The sequence below is a fragment of the Eptesicus fuscus genome, chromosome 21 (genome assembly GCF_027574615.1).
Source record: "Eptesicus fuscus isolate TK198812 chromosome 21, DD_ASM_mEF_20220401, whole genome shotgun sequence".
Taxonomy (NCBI): domain Eukaryota; kingdom Metazoa; phylum Chordata; class Mammalia; order Chiroptera; family Vespertilionidae; genus Eptesicus; species Eptesicus fuscus.
Window position 1 is genome coordinate 2,948,006 of NC_072493.1, and position 18,869 is coordinate 2,966,874.

Consider the following 18,869-nt stretch of genomic DNA (forward strand, 5'->3'; position numbering starts at 1 on the left):
TAATTAGACCAGATGTCCTTCTGGACAACCTTCCAGATGAAGCAAGGGCTGCAAGGGAAGCCCGGTCCTGGGTGCCAGAGGGAAGCAGGTGCCGGCAGCCGGAGGAAGGAAGGCCTACTCTTGCACGAATTTCATGCATCAGGCCTCTAGTTTAACATAAAACTGAAAAACCATAGACATCAATAAAAATTAAATACATAAAAATTTAGAGACAAGAGGAGGAACACATGTCACACTTGCCCTTCCCTGTTTTAAGAAACTTCTTTGCAAAAACTATTGACTAGCGTCTCAACTGCAGGTTGTCTCTATGGCAGTATAATTTCTAATATTACTTTTGACATTAAAGAAATTTGGGGTTTTCCATGAAATTTATGTTACAAATTTCTTTGTCTAAAGAGATCAAATATTCCTCAGACCATGAAAGTATAAGGAATACTGCAATTTAATATTTCTTCTACTTATATGGTATAAAATTGAGAATAATACACATTCTTTAATGAGACTAAAAAAGTGGAACACATTGCCCAGCCAGCGTGGCTCAGTGATTGAGCGTTGACTTATGAACCAGGAGGACACAATTTGATACCTGGTCAGGGCATATACCCAAGTTGTGGGCTCGAGGGTGCATGCAGGAGGTAGCTGATTCATGATTCTCTCATCATTGATGTTTCTATCTCTCTTTCTCTCTCCCTTCCTCTCTGAAATCAATCAATATATATATATAAAAGTGGAACACTGACACTAAAAATGACATTAGATATAAAAATGAAAGTTAAAAATGAACTAAATAGTCTGATAATATAAGCTAGTATAGACTCTTACCTATTCAAGTCAAAATCCAAAATCTAAAATCTACAGCTCAATCTTCAGATTCCCTTTTATATTAATACTAAAGGCCTGGTGCATGAACATCCATGCACTAGAGGGGATGGGGGCCCTCAGCCCGGCCTGCCCCCTCTCACAGTCGGGAGCCCTCAGGGGCGGGAGGCGATGCCCCATCACACCTCTGCTGCTGCCATTGCTGGCAGCACAGGCCTTGGCCGGCCCTGGTTACCAGAGCCTTGGGCAGTCCTGGGCGGCTGGGCAGCCGCCATCCAAGGCTTCCCTGCACCTTGGGCTGGCCCTGGGCGGCTGAGGGGCTGAGAAGCCACCAGAGGCAGGCACGCCCTGGTGGGGCTGAAGGGACTGGGTACTGCCATCTTGTGGCTGTGGGCACCGCCATCTTTGAGGGCGGGGCAATTAGCATATTCCCTCCTTATAGGCTATGGGTGCCACCATCTTTGTGACGGCACAAGGATCAATTAGCATATTCCCTCTTTATTAGATAGGACTAGAGGCCCGGTGCATGAATTCGTGCACAGGTGAGGTCCGACCGGCCCGTGGGCTGTTAGCCAGCTGACCTGCCCCTGATTGGGGTGGGAGTGGGGCAATCAGGGGCAGGGCCAGCTGGGGGGAGGGGCTGAGGGCGGTTGGTCGGCTGGTGGGAGGTGCCACAGGAGGTTGGCCTCGATCGGGGCGACTGGCAGGAGGTTCAGATTGGAGCCATCGGGGCCAGCCGGCCAGGGAGAGTGGCCTTGGGATGCTCGGCCAGCCGGGGGGGAGGGGTAGAGGTAGTGGGAGGTTGGCTATGGGAGTGCACTGACCACAGGGGCAACTCCAGCATTGAACATCTGCCCTCTGGTGGTCAGTGCACGTCATAGTGGCCTGCCTGTGGGGATCAGACTGAAACTGGCAGTCTGACATCCCTCTAGGGATGTAGCAGTGCGCAAAGCGGCAGATGGCCAGGAGGAGCTCAAGCTGGGTGGGGCTCCAGCATATCCTGGCCCCGCTGCGTCTGCAGCTGCAGCGGCACTCAACAGCAGTGAGCCTGGCTTCTGGCTGAGTGGCGATCCCGCATGGGAGTGCACTGACCACCAGGGGGCAGCTCCTGCATTGAGCGTCTGCCCTCTGGTGGTCAGTGTGCGTCATAGAAACCGGTCAACTGGTCGTTCGGTCAGTTAGGCTCTTATATACGCTGAGTGGCCAGATTATTATGATCTTTGAACGCATAATAATCTGGCCACTCAGTGTGTGTGTGTGTGTGTGTGTGTGTGTGTGTGTGTGTAGATATATATATATATTTTAGAGGCCCAGTGAATGAATTCGTGCATGGGTGGGGTCCGGCCAGCCTGGCCAGGGGAAGGGGACATGGGCAGTTGGCCAGCCAGCCTGCTGGTCGAACTCCTGGTCGAGGGGACAATTTGCATATTAGCCTTTTATTATATGGGATATACACTGAGTGGCCAGATTATTATGCATTCAGAGATATAAATGTTGATATCTGATTAGACCACCAATGCATTGATATTCTATATAATAAAAGGCTAATATGCAAATCGACCAAATGGCAGACCGACCAGTCGCTATGACGTGCACTGACCTCCAGGGGGCAGACGCTCAATGCAGGAGCTGCCCCCTGGTGGTCACTGTGCTCCCACAGGGGGAGCGCCGCTCAGATAGAAGCCAGTCTCACAGCTGGTGAGTGCAGCACTAAGGATGTCTGACTGACGGATTAGGTGGGGAGTGGGCCCAAGCCATCAGTTGGACATCCCCCGAGGGCTCCCGGACTGCAAGAGGGTGCAGACCGGGCTGAGGGATGCCCCCCCACCCACCTGCCAAGTGAATGAATTTTGTACACTAGGCCTCTAGTCCTATATAATTAGGTAGTGCCTAGAGTCCCAGTGATGGCGAACCTATGACATGCTTGTCAGCACTGACACGCGTAGCCATTTCTGATAACACGTGGCCGCTGAGGCGGCCGCATGCCGAGGATGAAACATTTGCTGCTCCTGAGGATGAAACATTTGCTGCTCCTGAGGATGAAACATTTGCGAAATAATGTTTTTTCCTCAAAGTGACACACTACCTGAGTTATGCTCAGTTTTTGGGTGAAGTTTGACACACCAAGCTCAAAAGGTTGCCCATCACTGGCCTAGACAATATTTAAGATTGTCATGCATCAAAAAAACCCCCAACAAAACACCAAACAAAACCCCACATTAAACAAATCAGCAAAGATTAGAGCATGAACAAAGTTTAGACTTGTATGATAGGAGTCAAAGTGCAGCAAGTTCAGGCTCTAATTCCAACAATGACAGAGATTGGAAAAGAAGCTTGAATCATTTTTTTTCCATTTTGAAGATAGTTATAAGTCTGTTTGAAATGCCATTACTGCAAATTTTACAAATTAAATAAAATGTACACTAATAAACCCATTCCTAGGTCGACAAATACCTGTCAGTTTGCAAAGTTTTCTTAGTCTCCTTAGCCCCGCCTACTATTACAACATAAGTAGGTTAGGAAAACACCTGACACATAACCCTAAGCAATCTGTACTCATAGGAATAGATTCTTATCTAGATGTGAGTAAAGGTGGGTTACAAAAACCTTAGTGACATATATTCAGCATAATTCATAGAATAATTCCTAGGATGAATTCTATGCCTTACCTTTTATGTATAAGATAGTCCTCGAGGATGTCAAGGCAGCGTACCATCTGAGAGAAGATGAGCACTTTATGACCCCCTGCTTTCATTTTGGGAAGCAATTTATCAATAAGGACCAGTTTACCGGCAGACTGGATCATTGCTTGGAGATGAAAATCAGAAGCAGCTGGATTATATGTATCTCTAAATTCTCCAAGTATTTTCTCCTCAGCACCTGTCAAAGAAATATGAGAGCATCAATGCACAAATGAAGGTAACACCCAATTGCTTTCATTGTTCCAAAAATCAGAATCAGTGCTCCTCTGTGTTTCTGTAACACACTAAGACTTCTTGGATGGGAGGTGAATTACCAGTACATTTATTAGAATTATTTGTTTGTGGCTAAATCCCCAACCCACACAGGACTGAAATTGTACTGAGGATATGGACAATTGATTAAGTATCGTTTTATCTCCCCGGACACCTGGCAAAATGTCTTATATAAATTTATGCTCATTATGTTTAATAATGTTACTAGGGAAAAAATTAATGAAAATGTAGTCCTGACCTACGTGGAAATCACATCTTTTTAAACACACTTCTAAAAGTTAAACACCAATATAACAGTGATCCATCACTGAAAGGTGATCATATTTAATCTGGTCATATCTATGGGATTCTGATGGCCATCAAAATAAAGAAACGAGGAAAAGTATAAGTCATTGATGAATACTTTTTCCAGAGAGTCTATATCTGCATTACAGGCTCTTTGCCTTCCCTCAGCCTGTGTAGTCATCAATGGAGTACGAGGATTGAAAGTGAGTTACTTAGTAGTCTAAGAAGTGACTTGTCTTGGATAAAGAAAGATAGGGAGTATATTCCCAGAAATACTGTAAGTGTAAAGACCCAAATGTTGTACAGATAGAATGTAAGACCTTGAAAAGTAACATGAGAGCACAAAAATTTATACACACTACCCGGACGGGAAAGATACCAGAAAAAAATATAAATGTGGAGGCCAAAGGTGGGTGTTGCTGAGTTTATACCTGAGGATGATTAAATTGAAGGAGAAATTCCAGTCCGTGTGAGACTGAACACAAGACCTTCTATTACAACCTGAAGTGGTAACATGGGACCCTGACCTGAAGTAGTGCCCCTGATTCTGAACCACTCATAATCCCACAGACCAGAGTGAAGTTACTGGATCAATGTCTTTTCTTGTAACTGCCAGGACAGTTGCAACACGCTGTGTTTTTATTCTGAGCATTTCTTGGAAGAAACAAGGACTTGTGTGTCATCCTTTTTAGCTACCTTTGATAAGATATGGATGGTTACAGCACTTCCTAAGCTCCATCATGGTATTGACCAAGTTAGGTACATTAGTCTGTCCTGCTCCTTTGGATAAAAATGAAAAGTTCTTCTCCAAAATAGCCCGGTAGTATTTCTTTTGAATGTTAGTAAGTTCCACTTCAATGATGGTTTCTTCTTTTGGTGCCAACTTCTTCTCCACATCTTCCTTCAATCGTCTCAACATCATCGGTTTCAGTATAGCCTGAAGTTTCTGCACCTACATAAAAAAAAGACAAGATATATAACACATGTGTACAGTCAATTACACATACACACACATAACTGCAATGACAAAAGATCTGATGTACTTATTCACAAAGACCAAATGTTTACCTGTTCCTCTGTTTTCAGATCCCCAAATTCTTGCATAAATGTTGATTCAGAAGGAAACCTTAAAGGTTCTAGAAAGTGAAGAAGACTGAATAGTTCTTCAACTGTGTTTTGGAGAGGTGTGCCTGTCAAAAGCACCTTGTGTTCCTATATAAACCAAGAATAATTCACATCAACTACCACAATACAAAAATTATATAAAAATTGATATAGGTTATCAAATATTCAGTGATTGAAAAGCAAATATTTTTCTGACTAACATTATCAAAATACATCTCTACTCACAAATATCCATTAATTAACTTCTCAATCACTTTTTAAGAACTCTATAATTCTCATAATACCTCGCTCTGCACGCTGTTTTTACTTATTCATGCCTTTAAAAGAAAAGTTCTAAACAATTAAGAAGCACATTTTAGATTTTCTCAATGAAACAGGTTTTTTAAGAACAGAGAGTATTTGTTTCTTTTGTACTGAATCATTCGTGCTACAGTAATTTGTATACAAAACTGTGCACATTCTTTGAAATTTGGCTGATCATTTGACTTAACAAAAGAACAGATTCTCAAATAATTAAGGCTGAACTCCAATAGTGCGAAGTGCCGTTTGGAATATGATTCTAAATTGGAAATGCATTATAAATTAAACACAACAGTAATGGAAGGAAACAGTTTTAATGGTAATAGTACAAATTATTTAAAATTTGACTTGACAATACCTCTAAATTCCTTAGCTAAATACTTGTATATGCATCTGAACATATGCATTTATGTATCAGTTCTTATGCACTAGTAAATAGCCTAGAAAGATACACATCCAGCTTTGAATCCTGGGTGAGGAATGGGAGTGGGAGTGGGCATGGAGGGAGGAGTACAACGGAACATTTTGTTTACTGTATGCAGTTCTATATATATTATTTCTTTAAGTGCTCATGTACTAATTATGTGATCCTAATTAAATTTAAAAAATTTAAAAGCAAACCATTTTGATTTGAAGAAGCATACACACTAAGAAAAATTTAAAAAATCTTATTCATTAATTATAACCTATATATACTAAGCATGTAGAATCATGTAGGCACTTTATCCCTGTATAATATTGTAACTTTGGTAAAAGGGCTTTTAAAAAAAATTTACAGCTTGAAATTATGATAGTATTTTCTTTTCAATAGTACATTCTACAGAGGTTTTTTTTTTTTTATTCTAGAAGTTAATTTCTAAATCATTTTGATGAAAAGGCTAAAAAATTTTAAGTCTTAGTAAAAGATGAGATTTTTTTCCTTAATGATATAAAGCAACAAAACAAAACAAATCAGCACAGATAGAAATCAGATATTACTGTACTCTAAAATGTAAAAAGACCTAAGTTTATAGGATTAGTTCTCGGACTCTATCTGACCTTTTGCTATGTAGCCAAGAAACTGAATTAAGTCATAATAAAGATGCTACTTACCAGATTCATGAGTTTCAGACCTTCTAGAAGTTTACAATTTTTATTTTTTAACCTATGTGCTTCATCAATGATCACACATCGCCATTCAATTGCATTAAGCTCTGCACAACCTCCAAGAATCATTTCAAAAGTGGTGATGATGGCTTGAAATCTGTAAGCTCCTCGAATGATACGCCCCTATAAATTTATTATCAAATACAGTAATTTGCTAGAATATCTTGACCATAAATTTTAATTCCTGCCAAGTAGCATAAAAATACATCTAGTGACATCTGGTATAAACTATTTTCCACTGAAATTTTTATATACATATATTCATAGACACTCCCTTAAATGAGGAGTTTTAGTATTAAAACTGTTAATAGCCCTCGCTGGTTTGATTTAGTGGAGAGTGTTGGCCTGCGAACTGAAGGGTTCCGGGTTCAATTTCAGTCTAGGGAACATGCCCGTATTGCAGGCTCGATCCCCAGTAGGGGGCATGCAGGAGGCAGCCTATCTATGATTTTCTTTTATCTTTGCTGTTTCTATTTACCTCTCACTCTCCCTTCCTCTCTGAAATCAATAAAAATATATTTTTAAAAAACTGTTACGAGATTGCTGTGTTTTTAAGAATGATGTTAAAAATTATGCCAACACAATTACATAATCTATAATTACACCAAAAAGCATTCCTCGATAAAATGTTTTATAATTTTTAAGATTTATAATAATGATTTCAGGACGTGTGAAGAGACCAGTACACAACCTGGCCACTGAAATTTCAGTATTAATGTGGGTTACTTACATCCATGAGTCCACACAGAGGATGACAAAAAGGTAAAGTTAATATCAAAATTATCAAGTCATTTAGTCAGCAAATATTTATTGAGTGTCTATGTGCCAGACCCTGTTCTAGTTGCTAGAGATATGGCAGTAAACAAAACACATAAAAATAATTGTCTCCGTGGAATTTAACATTTTAGTTTTCAAATATAGGATATAGCCATTAAGGAACAAAGAAACAACACAACACAACAATAAACAATAACTTAGTAAAAATACTAAGTTAGAATATGATAAGAGCTGAGGGTCAGAGGTGACCATTGTAATTTTTAAAATAGTGTGCCTAAGAGGCCATTACTGAGAAGTGACATTTGAGCAAAGTCCTGAAGATGCGAGCGGAAGCCATGTTGATACCTAGGTCTAGAGGAAAAAGCGTTTTTGTTGGAAGTAGCAAGTGTGAAGGCCCTGATGCAGGAGGACCTTTGGCAGTATTCAAACAATATCAAGAAAGCGGGGGTGGTTGACATCCAGAGTGGAGGGAATAAGGCTACACAGGGACTTGAATTCTGCAGTAAGGGCTTTGGCTCTTACCATGAGCAAAGAGCAACTGGAGGATTTTGAGACAAGAAATTTCATGATTTGACATCATTTTACAAGACTCGCTTTTGGCTGCCATGGTAAAAAGAGTAAAACAACCCAAGGAAAGGATTATATAGACCAGTTAAGAGGCTGTAATATAATTGAAGCAAGAGAATCTCATTGGAAGTCATGAGAAGTGCTCAATTTCAGATGTGTTTTGAAAACAGAGCTACAGGATATGCTAAAGGGCAGTTGTGCAATGACACAAAGGATTCAAGTTTGACTCTAAAAATTCTTAGCTTGAACATAAAAGTTGGTATTGCTATTTGCTACAATGAGGAAATTCAGAATTTTGGTTTTTGATTTGTTATGCTTGAGACACTTAGTAGATATCCAAGAGGAATAGTTGAATAGGCATTTGGATATGACTCTGGAATTTAGAAAAGAGGTTAGAATTAATGACATAGTTTTAGAAGTTTCCAGTTGTATAGATGGCATTAAATTGTGCGGCTGAATGAAATCTGATGGAGTATAGGCATAAAAGCATGTGAAGACAGAGCCCTGGGTTGCCTCACGTTGAGACAGAGAATATGAGAAGAAACCAGTAAATGGGGCTTCTGAAGGAACAGGTGGTGCTTTAGGAATAGAATCCAAGTGAAAAGAATGTTTAAGTGGGATTGAAAACTATAAACTCTTAGGAATTAGAGAGAAATGAAGACTTAAGAAACATGTGTTCTGACAGGATTTTAATTCCTATTCACTTAGATTAATTCATATTAACTACATTCACTGGCCATTAAGTTGAACATCAGCTCCAGTAGAAAGTAAATATAAAGTATAAGTCTATAGTATTTATATGGCTCAAAAACCTGAAATATGATGTATGCATTGCTTAAGAGTAAGGGCTCTCAAGTATAATTCACTGGGTATGTTATTCCCAGTTTGCTCTATGACTTTGGGGGGAAACTAAGTAACTTATTTATACCTCACTTTGCCCATTTGTAAATGGGAACAATAATATTATTACATATTTAAAGGTTGTCAATGCAAGGATTAAGTAAGAAATTATATGTAAATGGTTTAACATAATGCCTGGCACATGGTTAAATACTCAATAAATGTTTGTGATTATTCTTCTCATGGCAATTCAGAAAATTTGAGCATAATTTTATTACTACTGTGATTTCAAGCTATTTAATAATTTTAAAAAGCAGAAGTTAAATATTCAATTAATTTATATTAAAATATATTTATAAGTGATAACAAAAGTTGTTTCTATATTTAAAGTAAAAATCTATTTATCTTATTACATGAGAATTCTTTATCTTTTGAAATTTAAAACCCTTCAGATAATATTTTTCTAGAATGTATAACATTATCATAAAAATATAACATTTAATACATAATATCATGTTTATAATGCATGAAGAATCTTTCAGCTCTTGGGCTATCATAATTAATACCAAACTCCTGAGACATTAAAATTGTGACTTTGTTAAAAATCTCTTACAGTCAAAATGTTAATTGCACCTTCTCTAAAAAAATTCAATTGAACTCATTTCTGATGCACTAAAATTCTACAAATGTAAGATTAAGAATAATAAAACATGACAGAAGAAAATCAAACTATAACCTAACTAAAATATCATAGGCTCCAAAGGTACAAAGTTAAGTTTTCCATAGAACTGAATAATAAAAGGAATTTGTAGATGCTTAATTTCATAGAAATGTGAAGTGAAAGGAAATGAGGTTAAAGGAACAACAATAATTAATTAATTTTCAGCCTTAAAAAGTAGAAAATCAGTTATAATTGAGAGGTAAAAATACAAGGTTATGTATATTACCTTACTTTACCATACATCACATCACATGACCTGGTCATAAATTATAATGATCCTTATAAAAAGGGAAGAATCAGTGGAAGGAAAATAAAATATCATGATGCTGTTGAAGTAGAGCTAGAGTGCCAGGCAAATTCCAGTTAAAAAGTACAATTTCATGTGAAATGTGTGTTGATGTTTTTTTCATTTTGTTTCTTATTTCTTAATAAAGTTTTTATCTAAAAATAGTTGTATTACTACTCAAAACTTCAATGTGGTACTTTATATTTTCAAGTCTTAATTTTCTGCTAGGAAATTCTTTCTTATAATGTCATCTCTTAATTTTATGTATGTAGCCAAAATAAAAATGGAAAATGTGCCCATAAGATAGAGGGGAGAAGAAAGCCATACAATCCCCAGAGTATTAGAATAACAAATCCAAAGGGGAAAAACTTATAGAGGTATGCTTAATCTGTATATAAAACCAAAATTGTTAAAAATTGATTTGAGAGAGAGGGAGGAAGGGAGGTAGAGTGTGTGAAAGAGTAACATTGATTTGTTCCACTTATTTATGCATTCATTAGTTGATTCTTGTATGTACCCTGACCAGAGATCAAACCGACAACCTTGGCATATTGGGGTGACACTCAAACCAAATGACCTACCTGGCCAGGGTCAACAAACCAAATTTTAAAAAATGTCTAAATCAAAATCCAATGAACACAAAAAGAACCTATTTGAGATTTCACCTCAATAAGCTTTTAAATTCATGGTATTTCACTTAAGATCTAAATTTTTTAAATGAGAAGAAGAAAAAAACACACTGGAGGATTATCAAAGAGACCTTTATAATTCTAAATTTAATGTGTATTTTAAACATTTAGTAAAACATTATTTAGTTTAAAAATTAGATATAGATTTGTACATTTGTATAAATAAGAATTCTTCTTTATAATAAATTAGAGCACGAACAGAACTACTTTAGTCATTGTTCTCTTTAGCTACTAATATTTATTATAAAATCTATGATGAATAAAGAGACTGAAGATCTAAACAGGCAATTAAAATCCATCCTAAATTTGAATGTAATGAATATGCAATGCTTATCATGTTCCAACCTGAGCATTCAAACAACAAACCAAATGACCAGTAACACACCTGTGAGTCCCTGAAGTACATCTCATACCGCTGTATCATCTGTCTGCTAATCAGGCTCCCATGATAAACCACAACATTAATATCAGTCCACGTACGAAATTCTCTCTCCCAGTTTGCAATAGTAGAAAGTGGAGCAATAATCAGGAAAGGTCCTCTTATACCAGTCAGAAGGATTTCGTAGAGGAATGTAATTGATTGAATTGTTTTGCCAAGACCCATTTCATCTGCTAAAATGCAGTTTCGTCTGAAATAAACAAATATATTATCCAAGTAGATATTGGGTTTTTCTGTATACTATAACAGTTTTAAAGATAAATATACAAAAGTAATCAATGATCAAGTTAAAACGCTCACGTTTATAAAAATGTAAAAGTTGCTGAAGTGCAGAGTAGGCTAAAGATTACAATTTTATTATAACCCTGCAATGAGGAAACATATTTTGTAGCTCCAAAATAAAGATACCACCCGATAGATGTTTGTTTTTGTTTTTTTTAAAGAGTGAAATGGCAAGCACAAGGCAGACTAAATATTTTATTCAGGAAGCGTTTTTTAAATACCTTCTATATCTCAGGGACAGTATGAGAAGATGGGATACAAAAGAAATAGAACATGTTCTCTGCCTTCCAGGGGCTTGTATCTATTAGAGAAGCAGACATGCAAATAAACAAATAAGTAGTCATGCAATGTGCTATCACAGAAGAACAAATACAGCACCGGTTTTCAACTTTGGCTGTACATTAAGAGAGCCTACAATGCTTAAAAGAAACCCAGACACCCAGGGACCTCCTCTATACATTCTGTGAGTCAAGGTGTATGGAATAGAATAAAAGCAGCTATAATTTTTAAATAAACTCCACAGATGATTATGATACATGACTGGTTAAGAATCGTCAGTATTAAGTTTATTACAAAAGCTCAGAGAAGTAAATGTCCACTTCTGCCTTGAAGATATCGAGATGTGAAGACTGCTTTGAGTGGGGAGGTCAGTGTTTTGCCAGAGAGCACAGCCAAGGAGCACAGTGGAAAGGAAATGATCCATTGTGGGACCACAAGTTATATAATTGTGGTTTTGAGAGAAGGGTAAAGATAGGGGATATTATTAAGATAAGCAAGAAACATATAAAGAAAGTTAGACATTATTCCAATAATCTGAAAAAAAATTTTAAAAACCTGATGAGGTCAGGTTTTTATTTTGAAGTTTGCTCCAAAGTCACTGTGGATATTAGAAGATGAGATGACTAGAAGTTTGGAAGCTAATGGAGGGTCCTGCAATAATGCAGAAAAGAATGGGAGGACACTTGGACTAAGAGAAGAGGGACTAAGAGAACTGATTCCGACATTAATTATGAATTAGAATGATTTGGACCTACTGAGCAACCAAGTACATAGGATGTAGAATGACAGCCAGATTTTTCAGTTTGGGTGACTAAAGGAATTTTATTATTCTTAACTGAGATATAAAATATGGGAGAATACATTTGGTATGGAGGAAACAGGAAATGACAAGTTTAATTTTGAATCTGTTTAGTTTAAACACTCATTAAGATAGACATTAAGGTAGCAAGAAGTAAAAAGAAATATGGATTTGGGATTCAAGGCCTTACTTGGAGATAAGTGTGAGATCATTAGTGTTATCGATATGTGAAGGCAGACAGGGGTGCAGAATATGGCTTAGGGGGAACAAATATGGAAGAAGAGAGAAAAAGGCAGAGTTTTGGGCAAGAAAAATCAACACTGAAAGGGCAGGCAGATGAAAAAACAAACAAACAGCAAAAACTACTGAAAGCGACAGTCACAGAGGTGCTGGGGGTCTAGCAGAGAGTCATAATGTGGAAGCTTTTGGCAGTGAGAATGGGGGAAAAGTAGCAACTACTTTCCAATGCAGCAAAGGCAGCAAATTAAGGCTGAGATGTATGCTCTGGGTTAGAAAAGCATTTCAGAGATGATACAGAATCAAAACCCAGACAGCAGGTTTCAGGAGAACCGGAGAGGAAGACCTGGGAAGAGCTTGCACAGCTTCTCTTCCTAGAAATTCACTCAAGGTAGCTAAAAGGAGAAACAGAGCCAAGACAAGTTTTATCCTTTTCTTTAGCATTTTTATATAGGTTAAACCCAAACTGGTTCACAGACTGAAGGACCGACACTGGTTTCAGCGGTGGCTTGAAGATAGAAGAGTGAAGGGAGGTCTGAGAAGCCTGGATGAAATGCATGTCAAGAGTTGAGGAGGTAGCATTACATTAGTCTTGGTCCTGGGGCAGGACCTGGTAACTTCTGATACATGCAGGTAGATGTAAGAATAGCCATGGATGGAGATACATTTGTAGGCTTGCGTGCAAACAAGGATTTGAATGAGTTCCCTTACTGGCCGGCCCTACACTTCTCTATGAAGCAGTCACATATAGAGAATAAAGGGGACAGGGTTGTGATAAAGGTTTTAAGTGGTGAGTGTTTAAAACAAGCAATTTAGATCATGGGAAAGGGTATGGACAAGGGAAGAATATTAAAAAACATATTTTGATTACTATTTTATCTGGAAGGTTCTCTTGAAGAATATGATAAATATGTACAAAATATAAACCAGGGGAAAAAGAGCATTGCATGACGAACCTATCTTCATCAACTGAGTCTTATGACTCACCATTACCAAGTGTAACCTCTCAGAAGAATCATGTGAGAAGTAAAAGCACACAAAAATAATTCTGAATCAAATTTTGATACTGTTACTAATATTAATGCTTTCATCTGCTCCTTTGTATACACTATTATACATTTATCTCAATCACGGTACAATTTTTACTTCTTTGTAATTATCTTTTCATCTCAATTATTCAATAAAGCATTTAGAACAACTTCAACAGTAGTATAGGCTGGTAAGTTGAAAAACATTCCCTAGCTGATGTTTTATGTTATGAAATGTATTTTAAATTTGATTAATAATCAACATATCAACTGTATTCTACTATGATTGATATAAATTTAAAGAAAGCAATTTTAGTCAAAATCCTAAATTATAAATTAAATTATCTTCTTGAGGTAACTTTACTTTCAAACGAAGACTCCGTAATAATAATATAACATCAGTACCAATTTTACTTAACATATTTTCACACATATAAAAAAATAACATTTAACTTTTTTGTGCTAAGATATACTACATACCTATTGTACCAATTGAACAAAAGCCAGTTGAGTCCTTCCAGTTGATATTCCCTGAGTTGGTTACCATTTTTATAGTCCCTGGATTGATCTATTTTTTTCCAAATATTAGAGGGAGGACGTTCCTTAGTGAAAAAACAAAGAATGAATGATATATTTCAGACTTTTTCATTTCCCTACATCTCATAAACTACAGTAGAGAATCAGTAACTCTGCTTAGAGCTGAAACTGGTATTCATAATCCTATATAATGAAAGACTAGGTGGCATCGTGCGACATCATCACAAGATGGCCGCCACAACATCGTCACAAGATGACCACCACAAGATGGCCAGCAGGGGAGGGCAGTTGCGGGGGACCAGGCCTGCAGGGGAGGGCACTTGGGGGCGACCAGGCCTGCATGAGAGGACAGTTGGGTGTGACCAGGCCAGCAGAGGAAGGCAGTTGGGAGCAACCCAGGCTGGCAGGGGAGGGCAGTTGGGGGCGATTGGGCTGGCAGGGGAGTAGTTAGGCGTCAATCAGGCTGGCAGGGGAGCGGTTAAGTGGCGATCAGGCTGGCAGGCAGAAGCAATTAGGGGCAATCAGGCAGGCAGGCGAGTGGTTACTAGCCAGCAGTCCTGGATTGTGAGAGGGCTGTCCGACTGCCGGTTTAGGCCTGATACCCGGGATTGGGCCAAAACCGGCAGTCGGACATCCCCCAAGGGATCCCAGATTGGAGAGGGTGCAAGCCAGGCTGAGGGACACCGCCCCCCCTCTGTGCACAAATTTTGTGCACTGGCCCTCTAGTATTTTTATAAATGACCTGAGAGAAAGAGTAGTGTGAAGATTTAAAATTCACAGATGAGGTAGACACATTCAAAACTTTTTGAGAGAGAAATGTGGAAGGAAATACTCAACAAAATGTTAGATAAACATATGCTCTGGCCAAACAATTACAATTTTGGTTTGTCTTACATGAACTTGTACAGGGGCTCACTGTTCAATGTAGCACTGTTTATAATAGCAAATACTCAAATATCCATTAATGGAGGAATAACTAAATTAACATACATATATAGTACAATATAGCATTTTTTAAAAATATTTTATTGATTTTTTACAGAGAGGAAGAGAGAGGGAGAGAGAGTTAGAAACATCGATGAGAGAGAAACATCGATCAGCTGCCTCTTGCACACCCCCTACTGGGGATGTGCCCGCAACCAAGGTACATGCCCTTGACCGGAATCGAACCTGGGACCCTTGAGTCCGCAGGCCGACGCTCTATCCATTAAGCCAAACCGGTTTCGGCATATATAGCATTTTAAAAACAGTATTAATTGTATACCAAAGACTAAATTAAAAATTCAAAGATAACATTAAACCACCTAAATAGAGATATGCTAAGAGTTTATGAAGTTGTATAATATATGTTCTTACCAAATGTCTTGTGTCAGGTCTTGAAGATTGCAATTGTTCAAACTCTACTATTTTTGCAAGATCTACATCTTCTTTTAGTTCCCAGGTACTATCTTCATATGGTAATGAGCACCACTTTACTAAATAGTAAATAACAGGCTGTAGAAAAAAATTTTATTTAACCATTTTGAAAAAGGATAGTTTAATATATCAACCAACATCAATAAAAACTGATGAAATATTTTTTTGTGTTTTTAGACAGTTAACTTTAACACTGAAAAGTTTTAGGGTTTTTTTATTTAGTTAAAAAACATTTTGACAAATATTTACCTCGCCAGTATCTTTATCTTCACAAAAAGAGACTTCTAACACTCTGTCTACTTCAACATAGTCTGGGTTAAATGGTTCTTCTTCCATCTAAAATTTAAAAGTAACAATATTTTTTTTGGGGGGAAAAGGGACATCTGTAATACTTTCAACAAAAAAGATAAATAAAAATAAATGAAAGTAACAATATTTGACAAAGTGGAAAGATAAAAGTGAAATAAAGACAAATATACTAGCTATTCAGTATAGAACAAACACGTAAGTTTCATTTCAATTAAATTTCCAAGTACTGGAATACTTCCATTTTCATTTCCAACAGATATCTAGAAAATCTGTCTATATTATGAATCAGCATAATCTGTATCATAAAACTAACCAAATAGCACTAATAAATAAGGTATTCCAGACTAGGAAGTTACTCCAGAAAACATGCTCCTTAAAGATTCCCTTAAAGCAGCCACTGTCCCTCTTTTTGCCACTTTCCTCAGGTCCAACAGTTAAAGACCATCCCTGTGGAGGGCATGTAGGAGGCAGCCACTCAGTGATCCACATCATTCATATTTCTCTCTCTCACTCTCTCCCTTCTTCTCTGAAATCAATAAAAATACTTCTAAAATATATGTGGGAATTCAAACTTCATTTTCAATGCTCAAAATATAAAGTCTAAAAAAGTTTTAAAAATTAGATAAATTTATTTATTGATCTGAGAGAAAGAGAGAGAGAGAGACATGGATTTGTTATTCCACTTATTTATGCATTCATTGAATTCTTCTTGTATATGTCCTGACGGGAGAGCTAGCCTTGGTATATCAGGATGGCACTATGAACATCTGAGCTACTTGGAGGCCTAAAAAAATTAGGTGAATTTAAAACTGTTCTGAAAAAAAGTCTATTAAAAGAAAAATAATTTAGAGCAGGAAAGGACATCAGACTATTTAGTAAAATCTAGAAAGGTAAATGAATTTTTCCAATTATCTGTTCACACATACAAAGCTGGTATAAAAATATGCAATATATTTCATGAAAAATCTTATTTTCCACTTATTTGCTATAATACCATTTCCATTACTTGACTAACTTGTTAAATTCTGAGATATTAACACAATCACTTTCAACTCTAAGTATTGAAATACATGCTAATTTAACAATATAGGATTAATCTATGTTCTGAATTATCAGTGTTCCTGCTTCAACTAGTTTCCAAGCTAAATTTGGGAAAAGAAAAATACTATATATGGATAGCATTTGTAGTCAACATCAAAGTTTAAGACCTAAGAAATAATATGAATAATACTTAAAATTTTGATAAAAAATACTACATGCTCAGAGTTCAGCACATAACAGTCTCATTTATTTATTTTTTCTTACATCTGCAAAAAAATGTGCTCTTTGTGCTTGTCTCAATTTGAATCGTTTGATTTTCTGCTGGATCCTTTTATCTTTCAAAAGCTGCTGTTCTGTGGCCCATTCACAGTGAAGATAGGAGCTACAATATTTATAAAAGCAACGTATTAGAACAATATAGAAAACAATGCTTTGTTTTGTTTTAAACTTATTTTTAATCATAGTTTTCAATGCAAAATATTATCTTCCACTTTACAAACAGGTAGTTCATTCATCATTTCATTTAATGTCAAGAGCCATGGGATCACTATATCCTAAAGAGATTATAGTCTAAGGTTTACAATTTGTTATTAACAGAATGGTACACTAAATCATGGGGTAACAGGATATGATTTGTCGTTTCTTTCTTCATTGTAATAGTTTTGCCATGATCAGAAAGCTAACTTGTTTTGAAATTAATGTAACTTTATTTAAATCATTTTCTTTCACCAAAGAATAGAAAAAAGCTGAAAATTTTGAAGTTAAAAAATACAAATCCTACCTAATAATACAGATATGCAAACTGACCATACCTCCAACACGCCCACAATCCAATCAGAGCGAGTATGCAAATTAACCCAAACCAAGATGACTACAGCCACAGAGAGCAAGGTTTCCCAGGTAACAGAGGAAGCCAAGCTTTCCGCCTGCCCTTGCCAGGCCTAAGCCTCCACTCAAGCTACAAAGTTTCAATTATAGAAGGTAAACAAATTCAAACAAATGGTGGCAGAATGGAGCTTGAGAGAGCAGGCCAGGGTTGCCGCCGGCAACAGGGGAAGCAAAGCTTTCTGCACACCCTGGCCGGGCCCACCCGCTTAAGGCAACAAAGTTTCAATTATAACCCCAACACAAATGGCTGCTGGCCTGGAGGGAGCCCCAGGCTTGGCTCTGCTCCAGGCTACAAAGTTTCAATTGTAGAAGGAAAATAAATTCCAGATACCAGGGCCTCCTCTTGGGTTGCCAGGGGGGTGTGGCTGGCCTGCAAACCACCACAGGCCCCTCGCTCAGGCCGGCCCACGCCCCAAGGGAACCCCCACCTGACCTGGGACACCCTTCAGGGCAAACCAGCTGGCCCCCACCCATGTACCAGGCCTCTATCCTATCTAATAAAAGAGTAATATACAGATTGATCATCACTGCAACACACAATATAGCTGCCCCCATGTGGACACAAGATGGCCACCACAAGATGGCCAGCAGGAGAGGACAGTTAGGAGGCACCCAGCCTGCAAGGGAGGGCAGTTGAGAAGGACCAGGCCTGCAAGGGAGGGCAGTTGGAGGTGATCAACCCTGCAGGAGAGGGCAGTTAGGGGTGACCAGGCTGGCAGAGGAGGGAAGTTGGGGGCAAACAGGCTGGCAGCAGAGTGGTTAGGGGGTGATCAGGCTGGCAGGCAGAAGCAGTTAGGGGCAATCAGGAAAGCAGTTGGGAGCCAGCAGTCCTGGATTGTGAGAGGCATGTCTGACTGCCCGTTTAGGCCGATCCCGGTGGTGGGATTGGGCCTAAACAGGCAGTCGACATCCCTTGAGGAGTCCCATATTGGAGAGGATACAGGCTAGGCTGAGGGACAACCCCCCTCCGTGCACAAATTTCGTGCACCGGGCCTCTAGTATAACAAATAATGTTCTATAATTTGTAAAAGCCTATTTTATAGATTCCTGCGTTTTGATGTCCTGAAAAATAATTCAGTTTTAA

The 18,869-nt window shown here is 38.0% G+C and overlaps 1 protein-coding gene across 3 annotated transcripts in view; it reads right to left on the reverse strand.

Moving 5' to 3' along the window:
* The window catches only part of CHD9 (chromodomain helicase DNA binding protein 9), a 122,504-nt gene that overhangs the window by 50,069 nt on the left and 53,566 nt on the right, over positions 1-18,869 (reverse strand). For all 3 annotated transcript variants that reach the window (XM_008152337.3, XM_028126974.2, XM_028126973.2), the window contains 9 exons: positions 17,162-17,279; positions 15,797-15,883; positions 15,488-15,625; positions 14,075-14,196; positions 10,916-11,159; positions 6,597-6,773; positions 5,148-5,291; positions 4,776-5,031; positions 3,489-3,699 (listed from right to left, as the gene is read on the reverse strand). In XM_008152337.3, coding sequence (XP_008150559.2) covers positions 3,489-3,699; positions 4,776-5,031; positions 5,148-5,291; positions 6,597-6,773; positions 10,916-11,159; positions 14,075-14,196; positions 15,488-15,625; positions 15,797-15,883; positions 17,162-17,279 — 1,497 coding nt within the window. The remainder of the gene's footprint in view (positions 1-3,488; positions 3,700-4,775; positions 5,032-5,147; positions 5,292-6,596; positions 6,774-10,915; positions 11,160-14,074; positions 14,197-15,487; positions 15,626-15,796; positions 15,884-17,161; positions 17,280-18,869) is intronic.